At 43.1% G+C, this 24,725-nt stretch overlaps 1 protein-coding gene across 1 annotated transcript; it reads left to right on the plus strand.

Annotated features, from left to right (window-relative positions):
* The first annotated feature begins 13,042 nt into the window (after positions 1-13,042).
* On the plus strand, positions 13,043-13,900 carry LOC136874246 (SERPINE1 mRNA-binding protein 1-like). The gene has a single exon (XM_067147876.2). It carries the CDS (start codon positions 13,043-13,045, stop codon positions 13,898-13,900), a length of 858 nt encoding a protein of 285 aa, XP_067003977.1.
* Positions 13,901-24,725: the final 10,825 nt, after the last annotated feature.

Consider the following 24,725-nt stretch of genomic DNA (forward strand, 5'->3'; position numbering starts at 1 on the left):
TTAAGGTACAGCCCCAGCATTTGGCTGGTGTGAAAATGGGAAACCACGGAAAACCCTCTTCAGGGCTACCGACAGTGGAATTCGAACCCACTATCTCCCGGATGCAAGCTCACAGCCGCGCGCCTCTAACCGCACGGCCAACTCGCCCAGTTATTTATATTTAAGCCCATCTCAGTCCCAGATAGTAAGTCAAATGTGTACCGAGTTTGGTTGAGAGGTACGCTAGAATATACACCCATTCGTCCAAAGGCTCGGCCATTTCGGACATTCTCTTTTCTTCACCCATTATGACACTCCTGCCGACTGGGATTAAACTTTGACTTAAACGGCATCCAGAGCGTCACAGTTCACCTCAACTAACCCTAAAACTATGCTTTCGACACAAATATCGGTCGTTCTCGATTATTTTTTACATTTCACCCTTAGCCTAGGTGGCAAGGGGTCCCATACCCCACAAATATTTTTTAGATTGTACGTCATACTTGTATATAGTTTAGTTGAGAGCTATGCTGGAATATACACACATACTTCAATTAACTCGGTCATTTTACACATTTTCTTTTTCACCTTTTGTCACCCCCCTATGCGAAAAAAAGGCTGATCTCGGACTATAAAAAATCCAGAATGTCACTATTCATCTCAGCGACCTTTAAAACTGAGGGTTTGACACTATTTTCGATTATTTTATGCCCCCCTCTCCCACCCCCTAGGGGTGCTAGGGTTGTCTCATATCCACGCAGATTGTCTACTGATAGTAAGTCATCATTGTACCAAGTTGGGTTGAAATCACTCCAGTAGTCCCGAAAACTATGGATTGACACTATTTTCGATTATTTTTATAAATCTCCCCCCCCCCCTTCATTCACCACCCCAATGGGTGCTGAATTTAGACTTTAAAAAGTCCAGAGTGTCAATATTCATCTCAGCGATCCCGTAAACTATGGATTCGACACTATTTTCGAATATTTTTATATCTCACTCGTCCCCCTCGCCCCACCCCAAAGAAACCTGAACTTGGACTTCAAAAATTCTGGTGTGTCACTATTCATCTCAGCGACCCCGAGAACTATGGATTCGATACTATTTTCCATTAATTATATAACTCACCCCCTCCCTCTCTCCCCACCACAAAGGGGGCTGAATTTGGACTTTAAACATCCGGAGTTTCTCTATTCATCTCGAATCCATAGTTTTCGGGGTCACTGAGATGAATAGTGACACTCCAGACTTTTTAAAGTCCATGATCCCCTACCTTTGCGGTGGGGGTCGAATGTGGAGTGAGATATAAAAATTATTATGGACTTTAAAAGTGTGGAGTGTCACTATTATTCTCAGCGACCCCTAGAACTATGGATTCGAAGCTATTTTCGATTATTTTTATATATCACCCCCCTTCCCCCCGCCCCCAAAGAGAGCTGAACTTGGACTTTAAAAAATGCGGTGTGTCACTATTAATCTCAGTAACCCCAAAAACTATGGATTCGACACTATTTTCGATTAATTTTGTATCTCACTCCCCACCCCAAAAAAGGCTCAACTTGGACTTTAAAAAATCCGGAGTGCCACTATCCTTCTCAGCGACCCCGAAACTATGGATTCAACACTATTTTCGATTAATTTTATATCTCACTTCCCCTCTCCCCACCCCAAAGAAGGCTGAACTTGGATTTTTAAAAAATCAGTGTGTCACTACTCATCTCAACGACCCCGAAAACTATGGATTCGGCACTATTTTCCATTAGTTTTATATATCATCCCCGTCGCTCCCTACCCCATAGGAGGCAGAACTTGGACTTAAACTCTGCGACCCCAAAAACTGTAATTCGACACTATTTTCGATTATTTTTATATCTCACTCCCCTTCGCCCCACCCTAAAGAAGGCTGAACTTGGACTTTCAAAAATCCGGTGTATCACTATTCATCTCAGCGACCCCTAAAACTATGGATTCGACACTATTTTCGATTATTTTTATAAGTCACTCCCCCTTACCCCATTCCAAAGAGGGCTGAACACTGACTCATTAAAAACCGGTGTGTCGCTATTCATCTCAGCGACCCCGAAAAGTATGGATTGGACACTATTTTCGATTAATTTTGTATCTCAATCCCCGTTGCTCCCCACCGCAAGGGTGGCTGAACCTGGACTTTAAAATATCCGGAGTGTCACTATTCATCTCAGCGACCTCGAAAACTATGGATTCGAGTCTATTTTCGATTATTTGTATATCTTACTTCCCCTTCACCCCTCCCCCATCCCAGAGGGGGATGAACTTGGGTTTTAAAAAAATCCAAAGTGTCACTATTCGTCTCAGCGTCTCCGAAAACTATAGATTCGAGGCTATTTTCGATTATTTCTATATATCACTTCCCCTTCGCCACACCTACAACGCAAGGAGCAATTTTTCATGTAATTTGGTAATATTACGTACTCACAAGGTTTCAAATGTGACAATAATAAACCTAAAAAATGGCAAGGAAATGGTTATGATTGCATGACACATATTCCTAACTAACACAAACTCTGGACTTTTCCAGCCCACATCCGTGCATGTGCTATCAAACGATGTCAGGTTTTACATGTAGGCTCTTTTTGTCTATGTGGTTTTTCCCTGACTCGTAATACCACGCTTCAACACCACATACCAAACACAAGTCTGGTCTTGGTAGCATGTTTGACATGGAAACAGGCAGATACTCCTTGTATCACTTTCCACTCTTCCCTGCTATCTCTTTCCTCCTTAGAAATTAATAGCATGTCGGAGGCAATGCAGATTGAGTTGATTGCCACGCGGGGGGAAGCGGGCTGCTGCCCCCCTCCGAAAAAAAGACAAGACACACAACAGGTCGACAGAGCTGTAGGTCGAACTTCTCCGTGAAAATTTATTCGCGCCGCACTTAAGCTGGTTATTGTGAACTCAAATACTATCAGTCATATTGGTGATATTAACAGTGTTCAGTTCAGTTTAACTTTACGATGATTCTTATATCGTAGGAAGTCAGTGAGAATAATGTCAATTATCGGCAGATGCCGGTAGCATTTATAAGAAAGCATTGTCCCTAGCCTGCACTTGCAAAGTTTAAGGTAGGACGGGAGACTTCGTCACATATGGAGGAAACCGAGTCAGCGCAGCGAACACTAGACGGCCTAGTTAATATTTCCGGGAGTGTCGTATTTGACATTCGCGGCGGATCGCGCCGAGCTGCATGATACGATACTTCGTCGTTAGTATAAAAAGTTCCTAGTGCAGGCATGAACATATCCACATACATCCACAATCTCGGTTATTTCTACATTCATTTTCACCCCTCCTCAACTTCCATACTGATAGCGGCTGAAATATTACTTAACCATCCAGAGTGTCAATGTTCAACACGGCGATCTCGTAAACAATGTATTCGACATTTATATCAGTCATATTTGTATATTTTTATACTTCACCCGCACCCCTGGGAGTGCTAGGGATGTTTTACCCCAAAGGTACGTTTTTTAGGTAGTAAGTTATATAGGCCTATGCACCAATTTTGTATGAGGGTTATGCTGGAAGAAACTTTTTTTTTCTTTGCTAGGGGCTTTACGTCGCACCGACACAGATAGGTCTTATGGCGACGATGGGATAGGAAAGGCCTAGGAGTTGGAAGGAAGCGGCCGTGGCCTTAATTAAGGTACAGCCCCAGCATTTGCCTGGTGTGAAAATGGGAAACCACGGAAAACCATCTTCAGGGCTGCCGATAGTGGGATTCGAACCTACTATCTCCCGGATGCAAGCTCACAGCCGCGCGCCTCTACGCGCACGGCCAACTCGCCCGGTGCTGGAAGAAACACATCCGTAATTTCGGTCATTTTGGACTTTTCTTTCACCCCCCTTCTCATATCCATGCCGATGGGGGCTGAACATGGACTTCAACGACATCCGGAGTGTCATTATTCACCTCAGCAAACGCGAAAAGTGTGGACTGTCCATTAATATCTATCGTTGTCTACGTCACCCCCCTGTCTGTACTTTTATAATTCACCCCTTCCCCTAAGGGATGCGCCCCAGGGGTTCTGAACTTTGGAGCGTGAGTTGGCGACCACGGGCCCCTCAGCTGAGTCCTGGCATTTCTTCCACTTACTTGTGCCAGGCTCCTCACTTTCATCTATCCTATCCGACCTCCCTTGGTCAACTCTTGTTCTTTTCTGACCCCGACGCTATTAGGTTTGCGAGGACTAGGGAGTCTTTCATTTTCACGCCCTTCGTGGCCCTTGTGTTTCTTTGACCGACATCTTCATTTTTGGAAATGTCTGATCCCTTCCCTTTTCCCCTCCGATTAGTGTTATATAGAGGATGGTTGCCTAGTTGTACTTCCTCTTAAAATAATAATCACCATCATCACCACCTAAAGGATGCTAGGGGTGAACATACACACATACTTTAACTCGGTCACATTGGACACTTTCTTTTCGTCACTCGTTCTCCCCCTCCCCGCGCCCCTATCCAAATGGGACTGAACTTTGTCTTAAACGGCATCCAGAGTACCACAGTTCATCTTGGTGACCCCGAAAACTATGGATTTGACACAAATATCGGTCGTTTCACCCCTGCCCCAGGGGTCTATGGGTTTCTTATCCCCACAGTATTTTTTCCAGATAGTAAGTCATAATTTTATCAATTTTTGTTGATAGCTACACTATCATACACATACGTTCATAATCTCGGTCATTTTGGGCATTTTATTTTTTCATCCTTCCTCTCCTGTATGCCATAGTGGCTAAACTTCAACTTAAAATGTGCGGAGTGTAACTATTCATCTCAGCGACCCCCAGAACCTGGGATTCGACACTGTTTTTCATTATCTTTATATCTCACTTCCCCCCTCGCCCCTTACCACAAAGAGGGCTGAACTTGGACTTAAAACGATTCCGGAGTATCATTATTCATCTCAGCAACAACGAAAACTGTGGATTCGATACTGCAGTATTTTCGATTTTTAAAATCTCACACCTCGCCCCCCACCCCTAAGGGTTAAACATTCCGGATTGTCACTATTCATCTCAGCGACCCCGAAAACTATGGATTCGACACTATTTTTCGATTATTTTTATATCTCACTCCTCCCTCGCTCCCAACCCCAAAGGGTGGTGAACTTGGACTTGAAAAAATCCGGGTTGTCACTATTTATCTCAACGACCCCGAAGAGTATGGATACGACACTCTTTTCGATTACTTTTATACCTCACTCCCCTATCAGCCCCACCCCAAAGGGGGCTGAAATTGGTAAAAAATTCTGGAGTGTCACTGTTCATCTCAGCGACCCCGAAAGGTATGTAGCCTATTTGACACTAATTTTGATCATTTTTATATCTCATCTCCCTCGCCCCCCGCCCCCCGCCCCCCGCCCCCCGCCCCTAAGGGTACTTGGGGTGTCTTACCCCCACGCCATTTATCTCCTGATAATAAGTCATAAGTGTACTAAATTTGGTTGAAATCGCTCCAATGTTTCCAGAGATTAGCACGTTTAAGGAAAACAAACAAAGTAACCAACTAACTAACTGACTAACTAAAACTCTTCAGCTTTATTATATTAGTACAGATTACCTACCCTTTCCCAGGAAAATACAATGGGACGCTACTGGCTACGATTATTGAGTCGTTTGCAGAAATAGCTAAGTGATTGTATGTATCATTCTAGTCATGTTGACGTGCACAGCTCTATCTAGAGGCATACGTTCGAACTACGAATCTCGGAGCACGGTCAGCTAGGCCTACTGTACGTCGAGCCAAGACCGACTACTACTGTATATTCAGACCACAATGCAGAAAAATCATGGCTGCCGTACTGGGCCAAAGCTGACATAGCGCGGAATAACGTAATAATTGTCGTGAGAATGCTTAGTACGAAAATGTTTATCGAAGGTTTTCAAAAAATGTAGCGTTTGATACGTAAAAGAGAAATAGTGATTTTACGTGCTCTTCATGTAGGTGAGATTTTTCCTTATTTGAAGTCGCACTAACACATCGAAGGATTTTGGCAACGGAAGGATGGGAATGAGCTAGGATTGGGAAGGTAACGGCCATGGTTTTGATTAAGGTACAGCCCCGGAATATGCCTGTTGTGAAAGTGAGAAACCAAGGAAAACCATCTTCAGGGCTGCCGACAGTGAGGTTCGAACCCACTATCATAATAATGCTATTGGCTTTACGTCCCACTAACTAGTTTTACGGTTTTTCGGAGACGCCGAGGTGTCGAAATTTGGTCCCGCAGGAGATTTTTAACGTGCCAGAAAATCTACCGACACGAGCCTGACGTATTTGAACACCTTCAAATCCCTCCGGACTGAGTCAGGATCGAACCTGCCAACTTGGTGTCAGAAGGTCAGTGCCTCAACCGTCTGAGTCACTCAGCCCGGCGAACCCACTATCACCGAGCTCGATAGCTGCAGTCGCTTAAGTGCGGCCAGTATCCAGTATTCGGGAGATAGTAGGTTCGAACCCTACTGTCGGCAGCCTTGAAAATGGTTTTCCGTGGTTTCCTATTTTCACACCAGGCAAATGCTGGGGCTGTACCTTAAGGCCACGGCCGCTTCCTTCCTACTCCTAGCCCTTCCCTGTCCCATCGTCGCCACAATACCTATCTGTGTCGGTGCGACGTAAAAAAAAAAAGAACCCACTATGCCCCGAATGCAAGCTCACAGCTGCGCCACCCTAACCTCACGGCTAACTCTCACGGTATCTAGGAGAGTAAGATGCCTTGAGTAGATTTTAAAAGCATTACATCGAGTGAGTTGACCGCGTGATCAAGGTTGAGTAACTATGAACTTGCATTTGGAAAGTGGACGGGGTTAGAATCCCACCGCCGGCAGCCGTGCAGATGTTTTCCTGTGGATTTCCATTTTAATAATAATAATAATGTTATTTTGCTTTACGTCCCACTAACTACTTATACGATTTTAGGAGACGCCGGGGTGCCAGAATTTAGTCCCGCAGGAGTTCTTTTACGTGCCAGTAAATTTATCGACACGAGCCTCACGTATTTGAGCACCTTTAAATACCACCGGACTGAGCCAGGATCGAACCTGCCAAGTTGGGGTCACAAGGCCAGCGCCTCAACCGTGTGAATCGCTCAGCCCGGCGTTTTCCATTTTCGCTCTAGGTAAATATTGGGGTTGTTACCTTAATCAAGGCCACGGCCGCTACCTTCCCAGTCCTAACCCTTTCCCATACTTTCGTCGCCGAAAACCTTTCATGTGTTAATGCGACGTTAAATGTCTGGCAAAAGAAAAAAAAAGCATTACAATTAACATCAAGTTATCAGCACCTAACACATTTCACTTTATTTAAAACGTGAACACGGACTTAAGAAAAACTCGACACAACACCAAACACATAATTAGTTTTCCTGTTAATAACACCATGACATCATGCCCATTATCCTATTATGCATCATTCACCGAAATATTGAAGTTAACTGAAACTAGCACTACACACATCCAACAATCAATTCGTCTTGGTTCCCTGCTTTTAAAGTCTCTTGGCAATTTATTTGTATATTTTATTTTTACTTGAGATCGTATAATTGTTGGGGTAAAAATATTGGCCAGACATTTTACGCATTCCTTTATAATTTTTGTCGAAAGAACTCCACACTTCCACACATCACTTGAATTGTTAATGTTATTTGCAAATGCTACCTCAAGGCTAAAACAAGGGCTTTATTTTTCATAAGGATCCCCGAAGTAAACACTCGGTCACTCATTTCAATACTATTCTCTTCATGACTACCAAGATGACTTACCAGAGTTTCACGTTTCCTCTGTCGCACTTCAGGTCGTCTTGTCCTTAACATCCTAATATCAACTTAAACTTTTCTGTTAGTAAAGCAGTAATTTTAAATTACACTTGCACTTCGAGGTCACTCGGCACTTTCATATCGATGGAATATCTACAGTAGGTCCTGAGAACACTCTCACCTTTCGCAATCACGTTGAGTGGCGTCACATTTTTGTCGTAAAAGACTTAAAATCATCTGTCATATCTTCTTCACATCAACGTTTAAATGCTTCTTTGTCTCTCAGTGGCAGCTGCTGTTCAGGCTCTTCCTCGAGGTAAATGTTTCGCGAAAGCTGATTGCAGAATACAGTTAGAGAGGTCTGTTACGTTCCTAAAGATGCGAATAGGTTCACTATTCTCAACGGGAAACATATTTTTGAAAACAATACATTTTGAGTTAAAATGTTTGATACACACGACAATTGCATTATTTGCCTCGCTATCAATGCGCCGAATCCATTTCTCTAGAAGACTTTATCCTTCGGTGAGGGCAGACATACCTGAAGAATTTCCGTAATTTGACCTCCAGAGAGATACACAACACGATCGATCCATGTTAGCCTACACTACACTACTTTCTAAGAAAACACCCTATTATAACACCGCCACTCAAAAACAATGGTAAACACATAATCTATACGGCACAACGTTCAAACACGATATAATTTACCTACAGATATTTTACGCTTCCACCTAAAAGCAACTGGCAACACAAATACTTCCTTATCAGTATTGAAAAATCTAGAAATACGATCACATGCGTACTCGAAATACCTATTTCACAATTATTACTTTAAACTCGTATCCGAGATCACATTTAACCTTCGCCTGTTCATTCGAACAGGTTTTCATTCCCCACCCTGAAGGGGTGGTGCGGGTCACCTGAAGGGTTACGCCCTCCCTCTGGCCAGGAGCTTGGGAGGGGTTGAGGAGATCTGATAGAAGAAGAAGGAGATGGGTAAAGAGATGTGTAATATTATGGCGAGAAAAGGGCCTCTTGGCTAAGGGGGGTTTAGTGTGTTGAGAAATTTTATTGCCAGTAATAGTTACAGGTGTACAATATTCCAGTTGCGACATGTTGCAAAGATTGTTCACTGAATTATAAGCATGTAGGGAAGCATGATAGGGTAAAGGGAGAATGCAAAGGCTGTGGCACTAGTGAGGGGATTGTGCGAGGGTTGAGGGAATTGGCTACGTTGTGGAAGATACAAGAGAAGCGATGCAGTGAAGTGAGTAAGATATGGAGGGGGTTTGATAGGGGTGGTAGTGGGGGAGAGAAATCGTGTGGAGGAGAGTAAAAACGGATTTGTGGACTCGGTGGAAGGAAAGGTGCCTTCGCCTGGCCCGCACCCACGACCATATTGCCACTAATCGAAATCTGCTTTGAGGTCTGAGAATTGTTGTTGCTCTTGGTTGAACTAACTAGAATGAGGCACTAATTCGGTCGTGCTCCGAACTGCGTCGCCTTCTACAGTTACACTAACTAAACAACAACGTTTCGAAATAGTACAATAATGTCTGTTATATTTGAACAGTTTAGAGAAATACACCTTCTATCTGCGAAGTGAATGAATCTTCACCATTCTGGTGTAAGTAACTACATTACCTTCATCTATAACTACGAGTTACCGCTAAGTTTTGGGAGTGACATCTAGCAAAATTTGATCGTGAGTGTTTCGCTGTAGGTGTTTCCATGATGGAGATATTTTTCGGGCAAGTTGGGATTCCGCATGCTAGGTTCTTTCTCAAGAAAATATCTCATTGAGTGAGCCGGAATTGTCAGTTTGGTGCAAGTACGAGCATCGTAGCATCATCTGTTGCAGTAATTATGATTATTAACCCTGTGTAGGTTTTATTCATAGGATATATTAACATGTTCATTTCAAATTTTCACTACTTCTCACATAGTAATTTCAGCTCTCGATGTCTGAACCTTAATAAAAGCCATGGCCGCTACCTTCCTAATCCTAACCCTTTCCCATCCTTCCGTCGCCAAAGTACTTCGATGTGTTAGTGCTACTTTAAATAAGGAAAATCTCACCTAGACGAAGAGCACGTAAAATCACTATTTCTCTTTTACGTATCAAACGCTACGTCTTTTGAAAACCTTCGATAAACATTTTCGTACTAAACATTCTCACGACAATTATTACGTTATTCCGCGCCATATCAGCTTTGGCCCAGTACGGCATCCATGATTTTTCTGCATTGTGGTCTGAATATACAGTAGTAGTCGGTCTTGGCTCGAGGTACAGTAGGCCTAGCTGATCGTGCTCCGAGATTCGTAGTTCGAACGTATGCCTCTAGATAGAGCTGTGCACGTCAACATATATTTCTGTAAACGGCTCAATAATCGTAGCCAGGAGCGGCTCATTGTATTTTCCTGGGAAAGGGGAGGTAAACTATGCTAATATAATAAAGCTGAAGAGTTTTTGTTTGATAGTTTGTTTGTTTAAGCGCGCTAATCTCTGGAAACATTGGAGCGATTTCAACCAAATTTAGAACACTTATGACTTATTATCAGGAGAGAAACGGCGTGGGGGTAAGACACCCAAAGCACCCTTGGGGTGGGGGGGGGAGGGAGATGAGATATAAAAATAATCGAAATTAGTGTCAAATCCATACTTGTCGGGGTTGCTAAGATGAATAGTGACACTCCAGAACTTCTAAAGTCCAAGTTCAGCCCCCTTTTGCGTGGAGGCTATAGAGGAGTTGAGGGGCCAAGCATTAAGATAGAATGACTCTTGCATTTAGCACGACACGGAAAAATCTATTTCGCCCAAGAACAAAGTCAATCTCGTTTCTGATATTGCCACTGGTATAGGTTATCAACTCACCGGGTCGCGTCTTGAAATACACGTTGTTGAGAGCAGATTGGTTGCTTTTGCAAAATCAGGGATTAGCCGATCATCATAATTCCTCAAACCATATTTTTTGTTCCAATAACAGTCACACACACATCACTGGCACTTCCAGTATGGCTGTTGAGGTCTGCACAAAGTGGTCTCCTGGCGGACAGGACGAGATGTAGTCGTACAGCTCATACCAGACCTGATACGTTTCCTCTCCATCATAGCCACTTTAGGGAACATAGACAGGGAAGATACGTAAATGGTGGTTGTCATCATCGATGGCAGCAGACATGAGACGATCAGAATAGAATATCTGTATACATCATCGACTTGACTACGTAGCTCAGAATTCACGATGATTGTGACAGCTCCGTTCCTGGTCATGCCCTGGTAAATAAGCTTACAACTTTCACCAGTATCACGGGCTCTCTGTCCATTCCACCTTATCTTCTATGTGCAAGCGACGTCCACATGACGGCGTTTGAGTATCTCGACGAGTTCTCGACTTATCACAGTCACTTTCGCAATACCGAACGCTATTTTTTTTTTTTGCTATTTGCTTTATGTCGCACCGACACAGATGTCTTACGGCGACGATAGGGTAGGAAAGGCCTAGGAATTGGAAGGAAGCGGCCGTGGCCTTAGGTAAGGTACAGCCCCGGCATTTGTCTGGTGTGAAAATGGGAAACCACGGAAAACCATCTTCAGGTCTGCCGACAGTGGGGCTCGAACCCACTATCTCCCGATTACTGGATACTGGCCGCACTTAAGCGACTGCAGCTATCGAGCTCGGTGGCGATGCGAAGTGATTTCTCCTTTCTTCCGACTAGCTTCTTTAGCGTCGGACAATCAGTAACACTAGCTCATTTATCACACTAGTCGGGCGGCACCAATGATTAACAACAACAACTAAATTTGTACTGCTGAATCAAGCTGCTGAATGTATGGAAGATACAGCAGAATATTGTAAAGGTATCGATTAACCTATTAATGAGTTATGAAAATACTACGAATAACGTGCTCATTACTGATAATTCTAGCCAAAGTTGACTTAAAATACAGTAATATAGCTCTTATTATTTTAAAAATAGGAATAAGGCACTATCTTCATAATAGGATACCGAATTCAGTGGGTTAAATTCGCAAGACTGGGAAGTATTTTGGAACGATTCGAAATGTGAAAATACAGGAAATATGAAAACAGGCCCGTATTCTCGTATTTCAATTCTTATGTAGCCTGCAATGGTTTCTGAGTGTGTAGTACTCCATTTGTATGTGAAACATCAGGGGAAGGAATAGTTGAGACCCCATCTGGCAGTTAGTAGTTAACGTGTTTACCGTACGTGTCTCCTTGTTCATGCAAATCAACGAAAGGAAACGGTGAAACCGTTACATCTTCATCCCAACTGGAATTAATTTACGCCGAGAATGGCAGTGGTAATATCTGAATGATACTCTTCCTTATTTTCACTTTAATTTCTCTAGTAGATGATGGATGATCAGAAAGCCTGCTTTACCACACCACCCCCAACTTCACATTCATATTTACCCAGTGACATATATTATCTGCGCACTTTTTATCGATAGATTTGTGTACGGGTTTGAGGAGTAAGGAGGGAGCAATTTCGGTTCCAGTAGTACTGCCAAATGGATGGAAATGAAATCAGAATTGAATCGATAATGTGATCGATCCATCGATCGATCGATATGAATTTTGCTAAACCTTTGTTATCTTAAGCCAACAACTGTGTCACACACACATTATATAACATTATATAACATTTCTCGATGCGAATCTTATTCCTAGAGTGAATTCTATAGTTTGGCTTTGCTGCGTAAATAACAACAGTACTAGTACGTAAAGGGTACGGCAGATGTCGCACAGCGATGCATAAGCGATTCATAGTTTGTGTTTCAAAGGTTGCCAGTACGAATCTCGAAGATTGCCGAGGTCGACCAATTCAGCACTAGGGTGTAAATCTATCCAGAAAAGGTGCGCGGATAATAAGTACATTGGATGGCCACAATAATAAACATAATTCTGCAGCCTTCAACCTAACATGGTCTTTTTCAATCTTATGTTTCAGGAAACCAATCCAGACATGGACGTTACATACGGCATTGGCGTCGAAAACCGGTACGCTGTATTTCTCAGCGAGGATGAAGACATTCTCGACGTCCTGAAAATCCAGGAAGAAGAGAAAAATGCCAAGAAGAAAAACAAACTGCTTGAGAAAGAAGCCAAGGTAAAGCTACCATGTAAGAGCACTCCTATAAATCAACTAACCAGAAAACTAACCAAAGACAATAAGAAAATACTGGATTCAGATACAGGAAAGGGGATTGCTAATAACAATAATAATAACAATAACGCCAAGGCAATGGGTTGGTCATTTCCAGATTCGAAAGAGAAGGTTACAAGACAGTCTGCAGTTTCAGTCGAAGACAGAACCGTTTTTAGCTCAGATGAACTAAATGGCGCAGAGTCTGACGGAAGTGAAAAACGAAGTAAATATCGCAGCTTCAGCCGAAGAATAGGGCGCGGTCGTGGTTCAAGCCGAACCAAGAGAGAATTCGATCGTCTTTCTGGCTCTGTTAAAACTGGCATAAAGCCAGTAGATAAGCGGGAAGGAAGAGGTGCTAGAAACTGGGGAAGTCCAAGAGATGATATTGCCGACTTTGGCTCCTATCCTCGAGGGAATCAACTGGACTGGGTACCTGATAAGGCTGATGGTGATGCTCCACTTGTGACTGAATGTCCACAAGAACCACCTATACTCGAATGTCCACAAGATGCAGCAGAGAAAGGAACACTCCAGTCAATGGAAGAAGAAGTCAATGTTATTACTCTGGATGAATATTACGCAAAACGAGGAAGTCGTCAGAAACCAACCTACAATTTACGAAAGGCAGGGGAAGGAGAGGACTTGTCCCACTGGAAGAAGATGTACGCCTTAAAGAAGAAAACGGAAAGATCTGAAGATCAGGATGATGAGGACGATTACAACATATGGGACTTTCCACAGCGAGCTGGAAGACAAAAATACTTGCTTGATATTGACATCCAGTTTTCAGATGCTCGACTGGGGATAAGAAATCGTGGTAGGGGAGGAATTCGTCGACCAGGCCGTGGATGGGAATCAGATCAGCGCTTCGACCGTGGGGATGTTTATTTGTCACAAGATCATCAACAAGCCACACCAAAGGTTTACGACGAAAATGATTTCCCATCATTGTGATCAACACAGCAACGTTAAAGATATACTCCAAATTTGTACTGTATTATAAATATCACGTTTTCTTCAAATAACGGATCAATCATATAATTCCAATCTTCATGATAACGTTTCTTCCCTTCAAATGTGCGAATTAATTATTCTTAAATGAACTCAAAATGAATTAAAATTCCCATACTGGAAGACTATTTCTCTTTGTCTATGTATGTCAATGGACGGAAATGAAAGAAGGAAAAAGAAAGGAAGGATAGAATAGGATACTTAAAATGTAAATTAGGTCTAGCCAGTATCAACGTCTGGAGCACATTTTAGCACATGGCATAGAATTAAGAGTGTGTGAACCGAGCTCGATAGCTGCAGTCGCTTAAGTGCGGCCGGTATCCAGTATTCGGGAGATAGTAGGTTCGAACCCCACTGTCGGCAGCCCTGAAGATGGTTTTCCGTGGTTTCCCATTTTCACACCCGGCAAATGCTGGGGCTGTACCTTAATTAAGGCTACGGCCGCTTCCCTCCCACTCCTACGTCGCACCGACACAGATATGTCTTATGGCGACGATGGGATAGGAAAGGCCTAGGAAGTGGAAGAAAGCGGCCGTGGCCTTAATTAAGGTACAGCCCCGGCATTTGCCTGGTGTGAAAATGGGAAACCACGGAAAACCATCTTCAGGGCTGCCGACAGTGGGGCTCGAACCCACTATCTCCCGATTACTGGATACTGGCCGCACTTAAGCGACTGCAGCTATCGAGCTCGGTCACTGAGGTTCGAACCCACTATATCCCGAATGCAAGCTCATAGCTACGTGACCCAAACTGCATTGCCAACTCGCATAGTGAATTTGTTATTGCTGATATTGTTACACAATTTTATGATTAGTAAATCGATAATGTAATAGCATAACCGCAGATTGATGAGAAATAACATGTAGAGTTTTTCATACATCTGTAGAATATTTCTGAATTCAGCAACTTAATGACACAACAGGGCAGTAGAAGGGATTGTGTCTAAAGACAAACGGATCGATTCAATTTTGATGAGCATGATTTTCTTCCTAGTTAGACGAGGTATAAGAACGCTTCTTGTATATTGAGCCAATAAGGACAATTCAATTGATATACTGGGACACACGTCTGAAGTGAGGACGATCAATGTTTAAGTGCACTGCCTGATAGAATGAAACACCCGGAAGAAATACTCGGATGATAATGTAACCTCGTTCTACACGTAGGGTATATTAATGATTACAGTTGCAATTGTCTATGAAAGGTATAAGGGCCACGAGAGTACATTAGTGTTGTTCGTGTTTAGTGTTGTTACGAGGCCTGGTAGAGTATATAAGGGGTGTGGACAGCGCCAGATGTTGAATGATCCACATTTGGATGACTTTTGGATTCTACAGGCATGATGCAATACCCCCTCTCTCCCAAAGAAAGCACTTATAACTTTTTATGTGTCTGTTTTATGTCGCGCCGACACAGAGAGGTCTTTGGATGGGATTCCGCGTACTCGTGTCAGACAGCATTATTAGCACCTGACAGTTTGAGAGGGGTCTCATTGACATATTTCCATTTGACCGGCTGGTCGATTTGTGGCCCGATGCTGGACTGCATGGGAAGACGAGGGTTGGCATACTCGTCGTCAAGGTTCCGGTTGATTACGTCTGACCGCCGCAAGAGAGAATCGCCGTATTGTGCTCCAAGCACATCGCAACCCCTTCACATCTTCGCCTGCCATCCGAGAACAAGTGATGGACTCCCTGCAACATTTTATATCATATCGCACAATTGGTCGAGGACTAGCAGCAGTCGGACTAGGGAATTGCCGTCCCATGTGAAGGCTGCTGTTAACATCACAACACAAACGGCTGCGTTTGGAGTAGCGCCGTGACTGGAAAGCATGGTCTTCTGGTGAATGGCATCGTATTGTGTTCAGGGATGATTCGAGGTTCTGCACTAAACCGGATGACCATCGTCTGCTAGTATGGCGGTGACCTCGCGAGAGGTTCCATTCTTCCAAAGTTTTAGAGAGGCACAGTGGCGTTATGGTGTGGGATGCCATCGAGTATGACTTCAGGTAACGGCTGGTAGTGATTGAAGAAACTCTGACTGCACAATGGTACGTCACGGACATCCTGTGTCCTCATGTGTTACCTCTCATGCGACAGTATCGTGGTGCCATTTTTCAACAGGACAATGCTCGTCCACACACGGCACGTGTCTGTATGAACTGTCTGCGTGATGTTGAGGTATTCCCGTGGCCATCAAGTTCCCCAGATCTGTCCTCAATAGAACATGTGTGGGAGCAGCTCGTACGTGAACTCTATCCCAGTGCCAGTATCCAGAATGTCAAGGCCAGTTACAACAGTTGTGGGCTAGCTTGTCTGAGAAGAGGATACAACGATTTTATGACATCCTTCCCAACAAAGGGCGGTGCAAGGTCATACTGAAAAATGAAATGGCGTATGGCTTTTAGTGCCGGGAGTGTCCGAGGACAAGTTCGGCTCGCCAGATGCAGGTCTTTTGATTTGACGCCCGTCGGCAACCTGCGCGTCGTGATGAGAATGAAATGATGATGAAGACAACATATACACCCCGCCCCCATGCCAGCGAAATTAACCAAATAAGGTTAAAATTCCCGACCCTGCCGGCCAGGACCCCTGTGACCAAAGGCCAGCACGCTAATCATTTAGCCATGGAAGGTCATACTGATAAGTGGGCTCGTGCTGCCAAGTTCTTTGTTAATTTGACTCGGTTTTGTGATCACTGAAATAATATCACACACCCTCTCAACACGTGAATTTTCATGTTATTTCCTCCCCTCCTTCTGGGTGCTACAGATTTTTATTGTCAGGCAGTGTATATTCGTGAATGGCGGGGAAAAATAGAGCAGGTTGGTTGTTGATGTGCTGTGAAAGAGACACGTCGAGACTGGCGCTGTTGTTCATGCCTAGGAAATGTTTGTGGAACACTTTTATCCGTAGCCTGAGGAGCCAATACACTGCTCAACTCATGAAATGTAGATGTTACAGTCAAATGTCTGATGCATTTTACCACGGTTGTCTCTAGCCAAGGTCGGGTTCTGCTAAATGTCGCAACGCCGCAGCTCTTCCATTCAGGTGACCCGAGTGCTGTATGACTGTATGTAAGACACACTTCACGTTTTTATGTTTGTATCGATGTTTCCATTATTATGGTGTCTGCGGTGATGTGAAAATTTTGTAATTATGTCAGACAAATGCGCAGTGCACAGGTTCGTAAGCAGCTATGAAAATGTCAGTAAAATTAGAAGGATATTATTTATTCTTGATTGCCTATGGATCTTGATCATTGTAGTAAGTGGACTTGTTCGGTCCTACGCTCAGTCAACGAACGGATCAGCTATGTGTATGAAACATTTTCAAGACAGTGAGTTGAGCTTTATTGAAGGAAAAAAATGTCGATAAGGACGGAAAGAAATTTTTCCGTAACCACGATCACCCCGTTTAGTGTGAATTAACATAAAAAGTGACTTTAGCGTGCAGGACATACGAGCCGTGACTGTCTACGGAATTAAGTTTTTACAAGATGAACCTTTTACGATGATAATGTATGGGAATTCTTTAGTTACAGAATGGAGTCAGCTTTCGTCTCTCAAACATTTTTGTGTTCGTTAAATTTTATCGGATGATACCAGTAACAGAAGCTCCATTGTATACCAAACGGATGTCTTTTTAAAAGTTGATGTTGGTGGACGCTGATTGCTTGAAAAAAAATATTTTGCTTAATTAGTTTGGTCAAGTTTATGTTTAATTTTTATGTAGGGTGTTTTGACCTTATAAGATTAAGTAATATTTTGTCTTTTCTCGGCCCTCGATATTGGAGAAAATCATTCGCTTCTGTTGAAATATGTCCTTCCTTGGGAAAATACATTTCTTTAAGCATGTTGGAGAGCGAAAAGGTCGTGAATGTTCAAGCTGATGAAATTCATGTACAATGCGATGTATGTAGACTATAAGAATGGACGAATGTTTGAGGTTTTCAGGGATAAAACAGCATTGTTAGTTCCTCTAGCCTTTGGTCATTTCAGAGAGATAAGACTTACTTCGGTAAAACAACTTACAGGGTCTGATTTAGTAAAAGTAAGATGTCTTAGGAGAAAAATATTTATGTAGATTGAAAATGTTGTGTGCCATAACTGAAAATAATAGTGTGAATCATGTAATGTTTCAAGGACTTACTAAAGAATGAGGAAGCAATAACGCCTTTGAAATAGAGAACTGTCCCGTGTCCCATAAATATTTTGTTCTCTACACGTATTTAAAAACATTCGCAAGAAAATACATTCACGTTCATAAAAAACAGAAAACCTTGAAATACTAGAGATAGGAAGTTCATATTCACAGGGCATGTGCATTGATATGTTCTGAAGAAATGATTAGCATTTGAACCATGTCGGCCCTCAGATTCAAGGTCCACATTGTTATCTCGGCGCACCACCCTCTACTGGTAAAATGTGCCAGCGGTTCTCGTTGTCGCTATAAACCGAAGGTAATGGATCAGTGTGACTTGATCAGACGAGCAGAATATCTCACAGACGTATGCGAGAACCGTACCGTCAAATGAGTGAGTTTGAAAGCGGGCGCATTATTGGCATGATCATCGAAGACTCCTGGCAAAAATGAGTGCTATTGGACTAGAAAAAAGAGTGACTGAATGGGTGACTATATTTCTAGAAAATAGAACTCAGAGAATTAGAGTTGACGAAACTTTATCTGCCCCTGTAATAATTAAGAGGGGAATTCCTCACGGCAGTATTATTGGACCTTTATGCTTTCTTATATATATCAATGATATGTGTAAAGAAGTGGAATCAGAGATAAGGCTGTTTGCAGACGATGTTATTTTGTACAGAGTAATAAATAAGTTACAAGATAGTGAGCGGCTGCAGGGCGACTTCGATAGTGTTGTGAGATGGACGGTGGGCAATGGTATGATGATAAACGGGGTTAAAAGTCAGGTTGTGAGTTTCACAAATAGGAAAAGTCCTCTCAGTTTTAATTACTGCGTTGATGGGGTGAAAGTTCCTATTGGGGATCATTGTAAGTAACTAGGTGTTAATATAAGAAAAGACCTTCATTGGGGTAATCACATAAATATGATTGTTAATAAAGGGTACAGATCTCTGCACATGGTTATGAGGGTATTTAAGGGTTGTAGTAAGGATGTGAAGGATAGCGCATATAAGTCTCTGGTAAGACCCCAACTAGAGTATGGTTCCAGTGTATGGGACCCTCACCAGGATTACTTGATTCAAGAACTGGAAATAAATCCAAAGAAAAGCAGCTCGATTTGTTCTGGGTGATTTCCGACAAAAGAGTAGCGTTACAAAAATGTTGCAAAGTTTGGGCCGGGAAGACTTGGGAGAAAGTTGACGAGCTGCTCGATTAAGTGGTATGTTCCGAGCTGTCAGTGGAGAGATGGCGTGGGAGGACATCAGTAGACGAATAAGTTCGAGTGGTGTTTTTAAAAGGAAAGATCACAATATGAAGATAAAGTTGGAATTCAAGAGGACAAATTGGGGCAAATATCCGTTTATAGGAAGGGAAGTTAGGGATTGGAATAACTTACCAAGGGAAATGTTCAATAATTTTCCAATTTCTTTGCGATCATTTAAGAAAAGGCTAGGAAAACAACAGATAGGGAATCTTCCACCTGGGTGACTGCCCTAAATGCAGATCAGTAGCGATTGATTGATGAGTTAACCTGATGCATCTATCCGGTAAATTGTTCCTCGTGTGGGACGAAGTGTGTGGGCAGTGTAACGGGTGTGTACAGAATGCTTCACAGAAGGCCGTAGAACACGACGAGATGGGTCTGGTCGCACCACCCAGACTTCACCCCCCCTCCCCCCCACCCGAGAAGATCGACAGCTCATCCGAATGGCATTGCAGGACAGACCTGCGTCCTTGTCGGCTCTGGCGCAACAGTATAACACATTGTACACTATCAGGAGTGACAGTTCGTCGCCGTTTATTACGGTCTGGGTTACCGGCGCGTCGTCCACTTCTCAACCTACCTTTGAATAATGTGCATAAACATGCTAGATTGCAATGGTGCATGGAACGACGTCACTGGGGACGGGAATGGCAGCAGGCTGTGTTTTCGAACGAATCCAGGTTCTGTTTGTTTGAAAATGATGGCCGCATTTCGGTACACCGCAGACAGGGAAAGAGGCACCACATTGACTGCATTCGCACAAGACATACTGCGCCAACTCTAGGCCTTATGGTGTGGGGTGCTATTGGGTACAACTACAAATCACAGTTGGTGCGTGTCCAGGGCACTGTAGCCAGTTTGACCTACGTGAAAGACATCCTGCGACCCGTAGCCATACCTATTCTGCACGACACCCCGGAGCAGGACAATGCACGATCACATGTTGCTGTACGAACACGTGCCTTCTTGTTGTCACAGGATTGCAGACTGTTGCCCTGGCCCGCCCGATCACCGGACTTGTCGCCAATCGAAAATTTGGGGGATATGGTGAACTGACGGGTGCGGCGCTGTGACCGAGTGCCAAGCACCAAATATGAATTGTGGATCCAGGTGAATGCAGCTTGGATGGCTATACCCCAGGACGCCATTCGCGCCTTATACGCCCCGATGTCATCAAGCAAGACCTTTCCCACCCAGAAACACTGCATGCCCCAACAACCGACAACGCATCCCTAAATATAGCTCTTCTAAACCTCTCAACTGATGGCAGCACCTTCCAAAGTGCAAATAAGTCACCTATGTTATGTCCCAAACAATGGCAAATAAATGCCACCATTACATTTCAATACTCCACCATCGCCATTCCACTATTTCCCTGAAATACTGGAAAAACTACCAAACAAACCCACCAGTCAACGTTCTTAAGACTTAAGAGCCACACGTCAAAATGAGATTAAGGACCCAATCGGTCGGGAACATCAAAATTCTCAGGCGCGCGTGGAACAAGTTATCAGTGCCCATGGAGAATCTAGTGCCTACTAGGCAACAGGACACATGTTGAACGTAGGTGACTGAAATGCTAATCGTTTCTGCAGAACATGCTAATGAACATCTGTGAATGTGAACTTCCTAGCTCTAGTCTTTCAAGATGTTCTGTTTTTTATGAACATGAGTGTATTTATTGGATAAGTGTAAAAAGAAAGGAAATTACAGATAATGACAACGTCATGAAGTCATCAGGCAAACTAATACGGTAAGTTATGTATAAAGACGTGTTTAATGACTTTGTATTGTATTTGCTTTGTTGGTTTACTTCTTAAATATTTAGTCTAAGCTTATAAGCTTACAAGACAATGTTGACAGTGATGTAGGTGAACAATAATTCATCATTGTTTTGAAATAAATGTAGCTTTGTCTTGATTTAATCCTCAGCTATGTCCAGTTACAGGACGGTAGGAAGACGATCGCCTCGCTCTACGACGTTCCTATTGCACTTGGAACGTAAGGCTATACACTAGAAGTCAATTATCGCCGTCCTATTCTCGTTTATTAATGGTCAATCACTGCTACGAACTTGACTAGTTACATATTGAAATCACCAGACATAACCAAAAACAAACTAACCTCAATACAAGCATCAATAACGGAGGTTTCCTTACTCAAGTAAATGGTACTTAAATCAAGATGTTCAATAATTAAGTCGGTTTTCAAGCTCAGTGAGGAATTAAGGAAAATATGCAGTTCTAGCCCTTCAGGCAAGCAAGTCAATGTTGAAAACGTCCTAGTGAATTGAGCTACGAATTTTAGGTAAATAAAATGCAATAACATATGAGAATGCAGTATATTCTTTATTTAATCCTAAAAATTACAATCCTTTTCTTAATCAGCGTTATCCAGTTGATTAGATTAACAGTTTTCCCTTTTCCAGCGCTAATGTGAGTCAGTGCACTGTTTCACTTAAGCACCACTACGAGTGCTGAAATGAAAGGCTTTCAGTGCCGGAAGTGTCCGAGGACATGTTCGGCTCCCCAGGTGCAGGTCTTTTTTGAACTGACTCCGTAGGCGACCTGCGCGTCGTGATGAGGATGAAATGATGATGAAGACAGCACATACACCCAGCCCCCGTGCCAGAGAAATTAACCAATGATGGTTAAAATTCCCGACCCTGCCGGGAATCGAACCCGGGACCCCTATGGCCAAAGGCCAGCACGCTAACCATTTAGCCATGGAGCCGAACACTACGAGTGCTAATGCGAGTCAATGCAGAGTTTCATTTAAGCCCTTATAAATACATTCGGCGTGGATATTTTCCAAAAATCAAAAAGTGCCTGAGGGTATTGAACCAAGGAACACTTTACAGAAAGAATTGTGTAAATAAGTTAATTTCGTTAGGATTTGAATAAGAAAAGAAAACGAGTAAAATAAGCGATTTTAGGCTCTTTTTCTGGAATTGCATTTAGGCCGGAATAGATTTTCGAAATTTACTTTTTTAGTTTGATAGAACTATTCCTTTATCCCTTCAACTTTCAACTTTCGGCCAAGTGAGGAAATTGCTTTTTTTTTTAATGCTATTTGTTCGGGGCGTCGACCTACAAAGATCTTTTGGGTACTTGCACCACATGTGAGGAACTTGCATGTATTTTGTAAATGGCGGAAGTGTAAAGTGTTTCAAGTGAGGAAAGGAACGTTAAGGACGACACAAACACCCACTCATCAGGCCAGGGATATTAATCATTTACAATTAAAAACCCCTGACCCGGCCGGGAATCGAACCCGGGGCCGCCGGGTGGCAGACGGATGCATTGACCCCTACATCACGGGGCCGGACAAAGAGGAAATTGCTCAGTTTTACGTTTTTCGTAGTATGGGGACCTCTACTTTGTCCGCTAAGACGTTTTCAACATTAATAAACCCTCTCTCTCACCCTCACCCGATTTAATGTTATATATTTCTGCCTTTAATTTGATATGTAAATAATTCAGCTCCCTTCTTGAAATTTGCAATTGCTGGTCGGATCGAAGTGAAACCACGCTGTAATAATACACATAAGCAAGTATATTACATACACATATGCCGCAAGTCAATAAGAATACACACGGTTAGGAGCGCGCACCTGTGAGCTCGCATCCGGGAGATAGTGGGTTCGAATCCCACTGTCGGCAGCCCTGAAGATGGTTTTCAAATGCTGGGGCTGTACCTTAATTAAGGCCACGGCCGCTTCCTTCCCATTCCTAGGCCTTTCCCGTCCCATCGTCGCCATAAGACCTGACCAATCTGTGGTGTCGGTGCGACGTACTGCAAAAAAAAAAAAAAAAAAAAAAAAAAAAAAAAAAAATACACAAAGGCTTAGTCTGCAAACCGTACCAAAGTCGAGACAAGACAAGCTTGGGTTGATCGCGAATTTTTTTTCCATTTCAACTGAATATTTGATCTTTATAGAAGACGTAACGTTTCGTTCCTTTTTTCGAAGGAGCTTTTTTGCAGAATTTTCTTGCTTCTTATACACCCTAATTGAATTCTATACTTAGAAATTGGACGGGTCCGCCTCTGTGGTGTAGTGGTTAGTGTGATTAGCTGCCACCCTCGGAGGCCCGGGTTCGATTCCCGGCTCTGCCACGAAATTTGAAAAGTGGTCCGAGGGCTGGAACGGGGTCCACTCAGCCTCGGGAGGTCAACTGAGTAGAGGTGGGTTCGATTCTCACCTCAGCCATCCTGGAAGTGGTTTCCCGTGGTTTCCCACTTCTCCTCCAGGCAAATGCCGGGATGGTACCTAAGTTAAGGCCACGGCCGCTTCCTTCCCTCTTCCTTGCCTATCCCTTCCAATCTTCCCATCCCCCACCAAGGCCCCTGTTCAGTATAGCAGGTGAGGCCGCCTGGGCGAGGTACTGATCATTCTCCCCAGTTGTATTCCCCCGATCCAATGTCTGCAGCTCCAGGACACTGCCCTTGAGGCGGTAGAGGTGGGATCCCTCGCTATGTCAGAGGGAAAAGCCAACCCTGGACAATAAAAAGGTTAAGAAAGAAAGAAAGAAAGAAATTGGACGGAAAACGACCGCACCTCCGGAAGTGGAAATCGTGTTTCTTAAATTTTACGACTTCCTGGCGGGGATTCGAACCCACGTCCTTCCGGGCGAACCGAGCATGCCTTTGCCGCCTCGGCCAGGCAGCCCCTAGTGTGGTAATAAGGTAAAGTTAAAACATAATTACCCAACAACAACAAAAGTAGAACAAGCAATTCCACGGAAAGAAAATATTAGAAGAAATACTACTAGTTTAACATTCTAAGTCCAGCATCATTCTATACTATTTCACACAAAACTGAAGTCTTTCCAGTGCTTAACATTATGGCTTACAATACTATACCTTTAGCTTACTACTAGCTTAACATTAAAAGTGATAATCATGTAAAGTTTAAACCTAATTACCCCACATCATCACTACAACAACTAGAGTACAAGATACAATTCCATGGAAAGAAAATACGACAAGAAATGCTACTAGTTTAACATTCTAAATCCAGCATCATTCTATACTATTTCACACAAAACCAAAGTCTTTCCAGTGCTTAACGCTACGGCTTACAGTCCTGTAGGTTGAGCTTATTACTAGCTTAACATTACAAGAGATAACAACGCGACGTTAAAACACAATTGTACAACAACAAAAGTACAACTGCAATTCAATGGGAAGAAAATATTACAAGAAATACTACTAGCAATTATTCGATCATTCCAAAATTATACTTACCTGATATTATCCAGATTGATTTAAAATCCTACAGAAAAGAAAATAGCTTTACTTATTCTCGCAAACGTAACAGTAGTGATTTTCACAACACACCAGTGGCAGTACTTAA

This window comes from Anabrus simplex, chromosome 5, assembly GCF_040414725.1.
Source record: "Anabrus simplex isolate iqAnaSimp1 chromosome 5, ASM4041472v1, whole genome shotgun sequence".
NCBI classification, from domain to species: Eukaryota; Metazoa; Arthropoda; class Insecta; order Orthoptera; family Tettigoniidae; genus Anabrus; species Anabrus simplex.